This window comes from Jaculus jaculus, chromosome 15 (genome assembly GCF_020740685.1).
Source record: "Jaculus jaculus isolate mJacJac1 chromosome 15, mJacJac1.mat.Y.cur, whole genome shotgun sequence".
NCBI lineage: Eukaryota > Metazoa > Chordata > Mammalia > Rodentia > Dipodidae > Jaculus > Jaculus jaculus.
Window position 1 is genome coordinate 67,543,556 of NC_059116.1, and position 13,105 is coordinate 67,556,660.

Here is a 13,105-nt window from a genome sequence, read left to right on the forward strand (position 1 = left end):
ACACAACGCTTCTCGCTTTAGAAGTCTGGTCTCCAGCTGTAAAGGTGCACACTGGTACTGGGGAAGGCAAGGTTTCCCTTGTTCGCCGTCCACACGATTCTTTCTCAATGTGAAGCTGTGGCAGGCTGGGAGCAGAGCGCTCAGGTGCTGTCACTAGACACAGCGAGGGTGTGCAGTGCCTTCCTCCCATGCAGAGTTCAGGCCTGAGCTACGGCACTGTGGGCCGCACATCCAGTGTTAGTGAATCACGTACGTTCGAAAAGTGTGGCGTCATTAGTACAGCACGCATAAAATGAGATTGCACCCGGATCGGTTGATGAGAATATGGTGACCTAGAAAACTTTAATGAAGCCACACTAGGGCTGGAGAGATGGCTTAGCGGTTAAGCGCTTGCCTGTGAAGCCTAAGGACCCCGGTTCGAGGCTCGGTTCCCCAGGTCCCACATTAGCCAGATGCACAAGGGGGCGCACGTGTCTGGAGTTCGTTTGCAGTGGCTGGAAGCCCTGGCGTGCCCATTTTCTCTCTCTCCCTCGATCTGTCTTTCTCTCTCAAATAAATAAATAAAAAATGAACAACAAAAAAAATTTTTTTTTAAAAGCCACACTAAACTCCTCGACTGCAAACTTTTGCATCCTACTGGGTTTGCAGGCTGCTCGGCTTCAGGGAAAAGCGGTCATACCCTTGCAGGCACCGAGGCCAAAGAAATATTGGAATAACCCTTGGCTTCTCTCTTTCTTTTAAACCCTACCTTTAAGCTCTCGGAGAATCTTGACAATGTTGCCTTTGAAATATATTTGGAAACGGACAGCTTCATACCACTTTCACTGCTCCTGACTGGGTCAAGCTGTGCGAATTCTCGCCAGCCCGTGCCAGCATTCTTTACTGGTCTCCCTTCTCCCCCCCTGGCATTCCCACTGCTACTGGTTCACATCCCAGCATATGTCTCAGCTTCCTGTCAGAAACCAGATCAGCCAGTCCCTGAACTCACAGGTTCTGGTGGCCAACTATCACCCCAAAGAAAAGCTAAAATTGCTGCACCAGGGCTTCTCTCGTCGTTTGCTTTTTGTTTGTTGACATATATGTTTATGTTTGTGTGTGTGCATGTGTACACAGGGGCCAGAGACCAACCTCAGGTGTAATCCTCAGTAATTATCCACCCTTTTAACCACAGGGCTAAAAAATACTTTATTTAGTAAGGGCTTTCAGACTATGCCACGCCCCCCTCACACACATACAGCCTTTACCTACACTGTGGCCAGTGATGCACTCACTACTATCTAATACCAAATGAATTTACTTATTGCTTTGCTTAGAGTCATCTACCTCCTTTGAGTCACAGTCCCCCACTGGCCTGGAGCTTGCCAATTAGGTTACACTGCCTAGCCAGTGAAGTCCAGGGGTCCACCTGTCTCCACATTCCCAGAGCTGGGATTACAGGTACAGGCTGCCACAATTAGCCTTTTTTTACATGAGTGCTGGGGATCGAACCAAGGTCCTCATGCTTGCAAGGGAAGCACTCCATTGACTGAGCTATCTCCCCAGTGCCATCGGGCATTATCTTCTATCCATCTCCCCTTTGATCACGCTTTGCTATTTGTTAATAGGCTTCTGCCTTGGGGCCTCTGTCCTAGAGTGCTTAAGAATGTGGTCCTCCAAGTGACACCGTGGCCAGCTCCTTCTTGTCTACATATTCTTTGCCTTCTCAGCCAGGCATGGCGGCACATGTCTGTCATCACAGCACTCAGGGTGATCCAGAGTTTAAGCTGATGGCTAGGGAGACCCACGAGGTCTCCAAAACAATGTAGGCCAATGCCAAAACACTTGATTACCTGATAGAGTTAGAAGGTAAGAGCCTATTGCTGAAGACACCACAGGCTGTGGTCACAGAAGTTCAGAATACCATGCTGGAACCAAAAGAGAAACCAGCTCCCCCATGGTTAGCCCTCATAGTGCGGGAGAACCCTACGGGAGCTGCTGGAAGACAACCGTCACCAACAGCCAGAATAAGCAGGACACCCACAGATGACCAGATGAACCAGCAGGACAAGAAGCACACACTTGTGCACTAGTGGCTCACAGCCTCTACAGGTCACCAGCTGTCCCCTGATTGGACATGAGGGCCACACAGTGGGAGAGAACTCATATCTGGTCCTGGAAACCAAGTCAGAATCCCAAGGTCAGGAAACTCAGACTTCAGAGAGAAGGTCCTACTACTCTTTGGAGAAGAACAGAGGCCTTGAACACCCAAAAGTCTCTCAAATAACTGTGCATATAGCCTTTAACCCAAGCTGCTCTCACTTCTGGTTGGAGAATCTGTTTTGTTTTATAGAAGATGGAGAAAATGGAGGAGAGTTGACATCCATAAATACAACAAAAAGATAGCAGAATGCCCACCATGAGACATACCACCACTACCACATCCGCCAGAGTCCAGGAGAAATTGCTGAGGAAGAGGTGACATGAATATTGCTCTTACTGCTAGCCTGACAACCAGCTCTAGGGAGATGGTGACAGAGACTGTGATCAATCAAAACCCATCAACACAGAAATCCAGAGACTATACAGAATCCAACACTAAACCAGACTGCCAACAGGCCTGTCATGGCTCAGGGAACATTGTGGAAGAAGGGTTGGAAAGACTGTAAGAGACAAAGAATGGGTGGGAATACCCTGAAAAATGGTCCCCTCACTGTCCCACAGGGACTGATTGAGGCATTCACGACCCCACAGTGAATCCCAAACCCCACTGAGGAGGGCCCCAGGGAACTAGGAGAAGGGGTGAGGGGAGAAAAGAGTGTGCGTGTGTGTGTGTGTGTGTGTGTGTGTGTGTGTGTGTGTGTGTGTATGGCTTAAAAAGAGTTTAAACCCATTTTTTCTCTCCAAAGTAAAAAAATAATTACCCCCTTGCCAGCCTCTTAGTACAGGCTGCCAGACTAAGCCCCTATATACACACATGCGCGGGCACGCACGCGCACACACACATACACACACGTGTGCTGCATCTCTGCCATAGCCACTCCTACACTCTAACACAGAATGAACTGACTCAGTGATCTGCTTCTGATCCTCCCCGTTCAAATGTAAGTAGGAAGCAGGAAGGCGAGGATTTCTGCTTCCGGCTTTCTTCCTACTGATTCTTCATTCTGCTCGAGTTTCTCAAACAGAAGGTAGGCACCAAATAAATAGTTAATGAGTGGATGAGTAATAGGGCACTTCATATACATTTAAGAAGTTTTTGAGGGCTGGAGAGATGGCTTAGCGGTTAAGGTGTTTGCCTGCAAAGTCAAAGGATCCTGGTTCGATCCTCCAGGAGCCATGTAAGCCAGATGCACATGGGGGCACATGTGTCTGGAATTCGTTTGCAGTGGCTGGAAGCCCTGGTGTGCCCATTCTCTTTCTCTCTCTGCCCCTTTCTCTCTCTCAATGAATGAATAAAATATATACACATATATTTTAAAAGTCAGGGTGTGGTGGCGCATACCTTAAAAATAAAAGAAGTAGTTTTTGAGATAGGGTTCACTGCGTAAGCCAGGTTGGTTTCAAACTTGCAATCCTGCCTCACCTTCCGAGTGGCGGGTTGACAGATGTGTGCCCCCACGCTTGGCACCCTGCTTTATTAACTGTACTTAGTCACCTCTGTGCCTTACCACCACGCTGTGAACATTACAAGGTCAGAGGCTGGAGCTGATTCCTATTTATATGTGAACGCCAGATACTGCATGTAGGGCATGGCAATAAGTCAATACGTGTATGCTGAAGGGATAGAGGGAGAGGAAAGAAATTGCTGCTATCTGTGAACTTCATGCTTTTATACAATCCGACCCGTATCTGTGCAGAGATAAGTAAGACACAATCCTTGAGTGAATAAAACTCACGGGGGCAGAGACGAAGATTAATGTCAGCCCTGGTGCAATGTGATAACAAAATGACTGGAGCGCTTGGCTATATCTCCTTTTAGAGCAGCCACTTTGAAACACTGCAGACACATGAGATTCACAGCAGCAAACCAAAACAAACATGCAAGTAGTGGCCGCTTAGAAACGCAGGGAAAGTCATTCCATGGGCTCTGCCCATACGCAGAAGAGCAAGAATCAATCTAGCAAGGGCTTGGCTTGCAGAGGCATAAACTCCCTGCCTGTGGTCCGTCCAGGACAGCTACCGACGCAGCCAAGCCCTGAATCCAAAACTTTTAGCATTAGGATACTTATTTTTGCATATCTTGTAATTCTGTGGCAGGGTTCTCAAGTGTGAATGCTGCAGATGACAACAGCATTTCAACGTCACACAAAATAACACGTGTGCGCTCTTGCAACCTGCAGGACACAGATTAGACACCTGTCAGCATGTGACCCAAGACACCTCTGCTTTGTCTGAGGTGGCCCGGGGAGGCTAACAGCTGAGCCAAAAAGGAGAACAGTGAAACACGTATGTCAATAAGGACACTGCCAGGGCATTTGAGGTCCAGCTCAAAAGCCACCTTCCTGGCCTGCCTCAGTGGAGAAAGGGCTTGCTATGCTGAGTTTGGATCCCCAGAACCCACGTAAGATGCAGGGCATGGTGGCTGGTGCCTGTAATCCCGGAACTGGGGAGGCAGAGACAGGGGATCCTTGGCCCTCACTAGCCAGTCTCGCCCAATCTATAAGCTCTAGGCTCAATGAGAGACCCTATCTCTAAGACTGGAGTGACTGAGGAAGTCCTCTGCCATCCATCTCTGGCCTCTACGTGCATGCATATATACGGACACACACACGGGCACCACGCACATGTGCAGAATCAAAAACAGAACCCGACTGCCTGAAGTTCAGCACTTTCATGATGTGGAGAAAGGGGTCTGGGAACTAGGAAGTTTACTAGAAAAAGCAAAGCCTTTCAGACTAAGGGATGACAATTCGCAACATGGTCTAGCAGGCTTTCTCATTTCCCAGTGATTCTGGGGGGCTGGAAAAGACTCCCCATCCCTAGAGCCCCTCCCCTCATCTTCCAAAGAGCTGAGGATATGCTTGTTTTACTCGTTTTCATCTGTTGCTTGGACAGCATGGGAGAAATTGCACACACACACACGCACACGCACACACACATACTGCATACACTTACATTTCTTTTCTAGCATACTCGTACACTTCCTCACTTCCAGTCACAACCGATATTCCACAGACCCCAGATGGGGGTCCATGTGATCCCTACAACCATCAGGTCACTTTCCTAGGGCAGGAGACAGCTGGCTTCCCCCCTCCTTTCTCTCTCTCTCTCTATCAGGGTCTGCAAGGGCCTCTCACACATTCAGAGCAATTCCTCTGTCTTGAGCATATTCATGACTTAGGAAAATGAGTTCCACCTGCAACAGCCCCCCCCCCCAGCCTCAGTTTCTCCTCATTCCACTTGCCATTGTGTGAATTCTCTCCTCCATATTTTTCTCTTTTCCTTTCTTTTATTTTACTCATCATGACCCCCCCCCCCCCCACACACACCTTTGGTTCTTCCCATCTGTGAGTTACTTTGAAAATGAAACAGTTGTGACAGAACAGTTGTGACATGACATGGAAATCAGAGGACTTAAAGAGCCAGGAAGTGAGTCCAAGGCCACTGGCAATTTCCCATAGTGCTCTTGTGCTTCCACACTGACTTAGCTAGAGACCGCTCTCTGCAGCCTGCCCGAAAATGCTGCCTAGTTAGACCCAAATACTCACAAGAACTGTGCTGGCTGTGAAATTCTCTCCTTCCTGGAGCCAGGCTCCCATCCTGTTCTGACTCTCTCTCTCTTCCCTTCCATCCCCCTTTCTCTCTGCCAGTGTCTCTCTCTCTGTCTGTCTGTCTGTCTGTCTTCCTCTCTTCTCAGGTCTCACTATGTTACCCAAATTGGCCTCAAACTCACTGTCCTCCTGCCTCAGCGTGTCTCACGTGCTGGGATTACAGGAGCGAGCCACCACGCCTGGTACACACATCGTTCTCATGAAGAAAGACCATCAGGGTTTGCATGAGAAGAACTCAGCTTTGGGCTCCATGTCCCAACATAACTTCCCCCTCCCTTTATACACACCAGCTTGCTTTTTGCCTGCTCACTCTCGCTCTCCTTCCCTCCCTCCCTTTAGCTTCTGCACAGGGGATCTCTCGTCCCAGAATGCCCTTCCTTCTCTAACTCCCCGGACCCCGGTCCTCTCGACCCAGACCTAATGGCCTCCTCACTGCTCTCTCATCACATGCCCTATTTTCTCCTCAGAACATCATGACATAAAACAATGCTGTCTGTCTGTTTCTTTGCTTGCAGTCTATTGTTCCCACTACCTTGGAAGTCGATGAAGACAGACAGGGTGGCTATTTCATCCACTGCCTTACTCTCCGTGCCCAGAACAGTAGGCACTTCACGTAAGTAAAAAAATATGATAATTTCAACAAAGGTCTCAAAATATGCACAAATGGTTCCTACTGTGGTCTGAGTAAGAGTTGTTGAAAGGCTCACATGGTAAAGGTGTTGTCCTTAGCCTCTGTGCTTCTGGGAAGTGGCAGGACATTTTGGGGTGGGGCCTCTTGAGAGACCCTCCAGTCTTTGCAGGCATACCCTTGAAAGGATATTAGTGCCACAGCCCCTTGCTTTTCCTCTTTATTTGATGTCCCAGCCATGAGGCAAATGCGTTAGCCACACACTGTCACCACAATGTGCCACTTCGCCACATGTCACAAAGTAACAAGGCCAGCCAGTCATGGACTAACACCTCCTGTGAGGCAAAAATAACCTTTCCATTTTATAAGCTGACTGTCTCAGATGTTTGTTATAGTCATGAACAGCTGACTGAAACAGTTCCAGTGGCCTTTGTCCTCTTCCCAAGAGGACAGAAGATGAATCTTAGTAATGACATGTTCAGAGCTGTCAATGGTTTTCTCTGCATTTTTAATGTTAAGCACAGGGAATCTGCAGTTATGATTTTAGGATAAAGTTTTAATAATCCCTGGCTTTGCCAGCACTGATCAAAGTTAGCCAACTCAAGAGAATGGCTTCATGATGGTCACAGCTACATTCCTCATGCCAATTATTTCTCTGTGGCTACAGCTATCTCAATGTCTTTAATGTTTTATTGTGTCTGCACCTTACTGTAATCTGTGATTCACTGTGAGTCATCCAAAAAAACAGATTTACATGCTAATTCGGGTATTAGAACCTGGGAATTTATCCCAACCTGTTCTCAGACTCTAGTTGGGCTTAAAACCAAATCAAATCAAATCAAACTGGATTTTTGGCCAACTGTTAAAAGGCTTCATGGGGGATCACTTGACTGCTAACTTGCTGTAGTATTCTTAATACTTTTATTTTTCCCTCAAGAGCAATGAAGGTAGCTGTGGCCATGTACAAGAGTCAAATGCTTCACAAGGTGGAAGAGGATGACGGAGGACACATCCCATGCACACAGAGATGAGTATACATTAACATGTACACACACACACACACACACACACACACGTGCACACAGACGTTGTTCTTACCGACATAGCCGGGGGTTCCGCACGCTGTGGACATCACATCTCCTTTGCCTTCCATTTTTGACAATCCAAAGTCACTGATCATTATCTTGGATTCCTCATCCTGACTATAGTACAAGAGATTTTCAGGCTAGAAAAAAAAAAAAAGATAAAAAGCCTTACAGATTATAAATCAATCCTGGTGGCATAGGCCTGTCACCATAGCTACCTGGGAGGCTGAGGCAGGAGGATCATGAACTCAAGACCAGCGTGGTCTACAGAGTAAGACCCTGTATCATTACATAAAAGTAACAAGAGGGTTTGGGACATGGCTGAGTTGAAGGGTGCTTATTAAACATGCAGGAGGACCTGGGTTCAACCCTCAGGACTACAAATAAACTAAATCTAGATCTCTTTAAAACTGATTTAATTATGAGAGACTACCAATTTGGAAAATCTACTCCCAATTAAAAACAGCCTTGAATTTTAGACACAGAAGGTGTCTACATGAATAGATGCAATTAAAGCTGTGCTTATTAGTAAACAGGCCATGGAAGGCCCTATAGAGTGTTGGTCATGACTAGATACTCAGTTGATATTACTCCACTACTAGCATTTTTGTCTATTGAAAAGAATGACCATAGTTTTTATATATTTATTTATTCTCATTTATTTATTTATTAGAGACAGAGAGAGGGTGGGAGGGAAAGAGAGAGTGGGAAAATGGGCATGCCAGGGCCTCAAGCCACTGCAAATGAACTCCAGATGCATGTGCCACCATGTGCATCTGGCTTATGTGGGACCTGGAGAATTGAACGTGGGTCCTTAGTCTTCACAGGCAAGTGCCTTAACTGCTAAGCCATCTCTCCAGCCCAAGGATGACCATATTTTGAGGTAATCTAAGAAGCTGATGCCCCAAGGTCTTGTCAACTTAGTTCTTGGCTAAGGGGAGCGAGATTACCAGGAAACAAAATCACTTTTGCAATTGTTCCTTGTTGATCAGCAACCCTTTGTGTTTCCTTTTCCACAATGCAAGGTTCTCTCTTTGCTTTCAGCAACACTCCATCATATCCAGAAGCTCTGGTGGAGGGGTTGTACTTAGTACCTTGCTGAGTCCACAGGCACCTGCTCACACCCTTCCTTGGGCAGCAGAAGGCCAATTTATGTGAATGAAGCCAGAGTTGGAAGATGCAGCTTGCAGTGTTTTTTTTTAATTTTTTTTATTTTAGAGAGAGAGGGACACAGAGAGAATTGGTGTACCAGGGCCTCAGCTGCTGCAATCAATTCCAGACACTTGCACCACCTACTGGGCATTTGCAACATTGCACTTGCCTCACCTTTGTGCATCTGGCTTACGTGGGATCTGAAGAGTTGAACATGGGTCCTTCAGCTTTGCAGGCAAGCACCTTAACTGCTAAAACATCTCTCCAGCCCTGCAGTGGTTTATTACTGGGCCCTCCAAACAGCACAGGGCAGACCTCAAACAGTGCACACCTAGCAAAGGGCTTTCTTCTCCAGCCCAGTCCTACGTTCCTATCTTTGTGCTTTTCTAGGTTTGTTTTGAGACAGGTACCTAGGAGCTCAGGACTGCTCTACAAGTCATGATCCTCCTGATAGGCCCCCGAGATGTGGGCTTATAGGTGTGCACCTGAATGCCCAGCTCTGTCTTCATGGAGATGGCACTGGTGGCTGGGTATAGAAGAAGGACTTCAGAGGCAATGGGGAACTGTGTGCATGGCATTTCTCATGAAATTGGGAATCTCATTGTCCTAGCAAAGAACGGTGAGAGGGGTGCTTATGGATACCAAGGTGACTCAGCCTCTAGTTCATTCTTGCTGTACTGGGCTGAGACCCTGAACATGGAAGAGGAAACTACGTTTTTATTATTTAGTTATTTATTATTTTCTTTTTGAATAACTTAGGTAGATGATGCTGCCCCTGAGAAAGATGATGTCAGGGACATCACCTCTACTCTTGTTTGGGAATGTCCCCCCAGTGAGAACCACTCTGAAGATTCACTGAGTAAAATAAATATTCTAGGCTCTCTTCCACATAATACTTCCAAAAAAAAAAAAAAAGGAGGAGCGTGAAGATAAGGGCACGGAAGCTTACTGTCCCACACCACTTCCCAGTCAGGCATGACATGTTTGGTTTTGTTGGATGTACAGTGACTATACTTGTTTAGAAAAGTGGTTCTTAGCCTGAATCAGAATCACCCAGGCAAGATATTCAATAGTGGGAGACATTTCCTTGCAAAGACCTGAGATGGGAAAATGTGTGTGTGGGGGGGGTGGGGGGGTCTGATGTAAGATCTCTCCCAGGAAGAAACTGTGAGAATTAGCCATGACTGTCTTTGCCCAAATGTTAGCCAGGGTCTTCTGAGCCCTCTTCAAAAGAAGGCCTTGGGCCAGGCATGGTGGCGCACGCCTTTAATCCCAGCACTCGGGAGGCAGAGGTAGGAGGATCGTTGAGAGCTTGAGGCCACCCTAAGACTACATTAGTGAATTCCAGGTCAGCCTGGGTTACAGCGAAACCCTACCTCAAAACAAAAACAAAAACAAAAACAAAACAAACAAACAACAAAAAAGAAGAAGGCCTTGGCCTCCTGTGTTTCTCCTGCCCCAGCCAGACCTGTAAAGCCCAGTAGCTGAGTCACTTTGAAGAAAAACCCTGGCTCCTCAAATCTGATCAACTTCCTTATCCTCCACTTTTGATGTTAAAGAGAAAAGTCATTCAACACTTGTTAAAAATTACAGATGTGGTATGACAAGGTCAAAGGGAGGTTTATAGCCAAGTATTTGAAAAATTATTATAAGAAAAAAAGTTAACTTGGCAAAACCAACTTGTCAACATTTTTGCTCAGGGCATAAACCAGCTTGACATGATTTAAGTCAGTGGGTTAAAATAAAAATAAACTTAAAAAAAAAATTAAACAAGGGCTGGAGAGATGGCTCAGTTGTTAAGCGCTTGCCTGTGAAGCCTAAGTACCCTGGTTCGAGGCTTGATTCTCCAGGACCCACGTTAGCCAAATGCACAAGGCGGCACATGCTTCTGGGGTTTGTTTGTAGTGGCTGGAGGCCCTGGCGCACCCATTCTCTGTCTCTCTCTGTCACTCTCAAATAAATAAATAAAAATTATTTAAATATTTAAAAAATTTTAAGCAAGGTGTGGAAGTTGGATGGGGATCTAATGGGAAGAGGAGGTCTTAGTGGGAGAGGAAAGGAGAAGAGAGAAGGTAAGTGAGGGGAATCCAATGCCTTGTGTATGTGTACGAATCTACCAAAAAGCTTCATCACAAACAATGGTCCCTACATGACTATCAGGTTTTTCCACCAGGATCATTTGGTAGCGAGTCCCTCTGCCTCCTTTCTCCATCATCTCCATGGTCCTGACACCTTTAAATTCCACAATCTAAATGTTGCAATCACTTGTTCAAAACTCATCACGTGTTGGGGAGGGGGTAGGTCACGGATGACCCTAATAATGGCACCAAACTGCCTGTATTTGCTGAATACAAAACTAATAAAAAAAAAATCATCACATGAAAGTAAAAAATCTGTCTTCCTTTTAGCCAATCCACTTATTTTTTTTTTTTTTTTGAGTTAGGGGCTTGCTCTGGCCCAGGCTGACCTGGAATTCACTATGTAGGTTGGCCTTGAACTGACAGTGATCCTTCTATCTCTGCCCCCTGAGTGCTGGGATTAAAGGCGTGTGCCATCACGTCTGGCTCCAATCCACCTTTTGAAGGGGGAATGCACTCTGCTCCTCCTGGATGTCTTAGCTGCTTACTAGCTATTTTTGTAGGAAGTAAGGTAGCCTAATAACCACGTCTCTGCAGCCACAACACTAACTTGCTAAGAAGCACCTTCCTATTGTGTTCTGCTGGCATGCCATCCTAGGCCAGCTGGCCCAGCCTTCCCAAGCTCTCTGAAGAGCCTTGGGGCCCTTAAAAGTAGCTTATGTGGTCATTTGTGGGTGTCCCCATAAAAGTACATGTTCTGACAGCTGGATCCCCAGCTGGTGGCGATTTGGGAATTGAAGCCTCCTGGAGGTGATGTATTGTTGGGGGTGGACTTACGGGTGTTATAACCAGCTTCCTCTTGCCAGTGTTTGGCACACTCTCCTGTTGCTGTTGTCCATCTGATGTTGGCCAGGAGGTGATGGCCACCCTCTGCTCATGCCATCATTTCCCCCTGCTACCATGGAGCTGTCCCTCGAGTCTATAGGCCAAAAATAAACCCCCTTCCCCCACAAGCTGGTCTTGGTGGGGTGTTTTTTGACAGCAATGCGAACCTGACTACAACAACTGCCAATATCTCTTTACTCCCTCGAATAATGATCACTTCAGAAGTGACTGTTTTTCAGTAATCTGTCACTCTTTTTTTCATAGTTGGCCTTTACTTAGATAATGACAGTGATGGTTGGAAGGGCTCGCTGACCTTCCCCGATCCTATCCTCTAGCAGTCCCTCAGGATGAAGCCCCAGGATGAAGCTTCACCTAAAACTCACCAGAAAGGTGGTCTCTGGCCCCCTGCAGCCCCACAGAATCAGGACCTTGCTGGAAGACCCAGCGAACAGAGATTTCACTGGCCTTCTGCACAGTACTGGTGCAGGTTAATGTTTGTGTCTCTGAAGAAAGGTTTTGAGACGGTCCTAACATGGCCCATGGGAAAGAAAACAATGGAAATGGGAAACTGACAAATGGAGATAAAGGGACACATGGAAATAAGAAGAGAAAACCGGAGTCTTCCATAAATGAATTATTTTTATTTTGTAGTGCTGGAGATGGAATCCAGATTCTCGTACACTCTAGGCGAGTGCTCTACCACTGAGCCACACGCCCAGCCCAGCATTCAATGTCTTTGTGAGAGAGAAAATGTCAACACGTTATTCCTTGACACCCAGGACCAGATAAGGAGCAGGAGCTGAAATTCTGCTCAACACATATCTATAATGGCTTCTTTTGATTGATTTAGATTTCCCACAGTCGGGGCAGCATAGCTTCAGGAAGCCCTTGTGTTTTATGATATACATATGTGTGCATGGGGGGAATACATGTGGGTGGGTGTGGGTGTGTGTCTGTGTATGCACATGTGTGTGCATATATGGAGACCAGGGTTTTATTTTTAATATTTTATTTACTTGAGAGAGAGAGAGAGAGAGAATGGGCACGTCAGGGCCTCTAGCCACTGCAAATGAACTCCAGACGTATGTGCCACTTTGTGCATCTGGCTTTATGTGGGTCCTGGGGAATCAAACCTGGGTCCTATGGCTTTGCAGGCAAGTGCGTTAACTGCTAAGCCCCCCTCCAGCCTCAGAGGCCAGATTTTGACATTGAGTATCTGCCTCAATTACTCTGCACTTTATTGCTGAAATAGGGTCTAATTTGACCCCAGAGCTCATGAATTCAGCTAGTCTCGCTAGCCAGCTGACCCCAGGGCCCCAAATCTTCAACACCCACATGCTAAGATGACAGGCAGGCCGCGACCCACAGTCAGTACTTACATAGGTTTCTGTTCTCATGTTTGTAGGGTAAGCACTTTATTCAGTGAGCCATCTCCCCACCACGTTTTATGTCTTGAGTGGCACTCACTCGTCCTGGGGGACGGCTGTCTGTCTTACTGATGCAGTGGGCTGTGGGGCTGGACCTGGA

At 46.7% G+C, this 13,105-nt stretch overlaps 1 protein-coding gene across 3 annotated transcripts in view; it reads right to left on the reverse strand.

Moving 5' to 3' along the window:
* The window catches only part of Camk1d (calcium/calmodulin dependent protein kinase ID), a 490,150-nt gene that overhangs the window by 62,748 nt on the left and 414,297 nt on the right, over positions 1–13,105 (reverse strand). For all 3 annotated transcript variants that reach the window (XM_004662370.2, XM_045134686.1, XM_012949634.2), the window contains exon 5: positions 7,477–7,603. In XM_004662370.2, the coding sequence (XP_004662427.1) occupies positions 7,477–7,603 (127 nt within the window). The remainder of the gene's footprint in view (positions 1–7,476; positions 7,604–13,105) is intronic.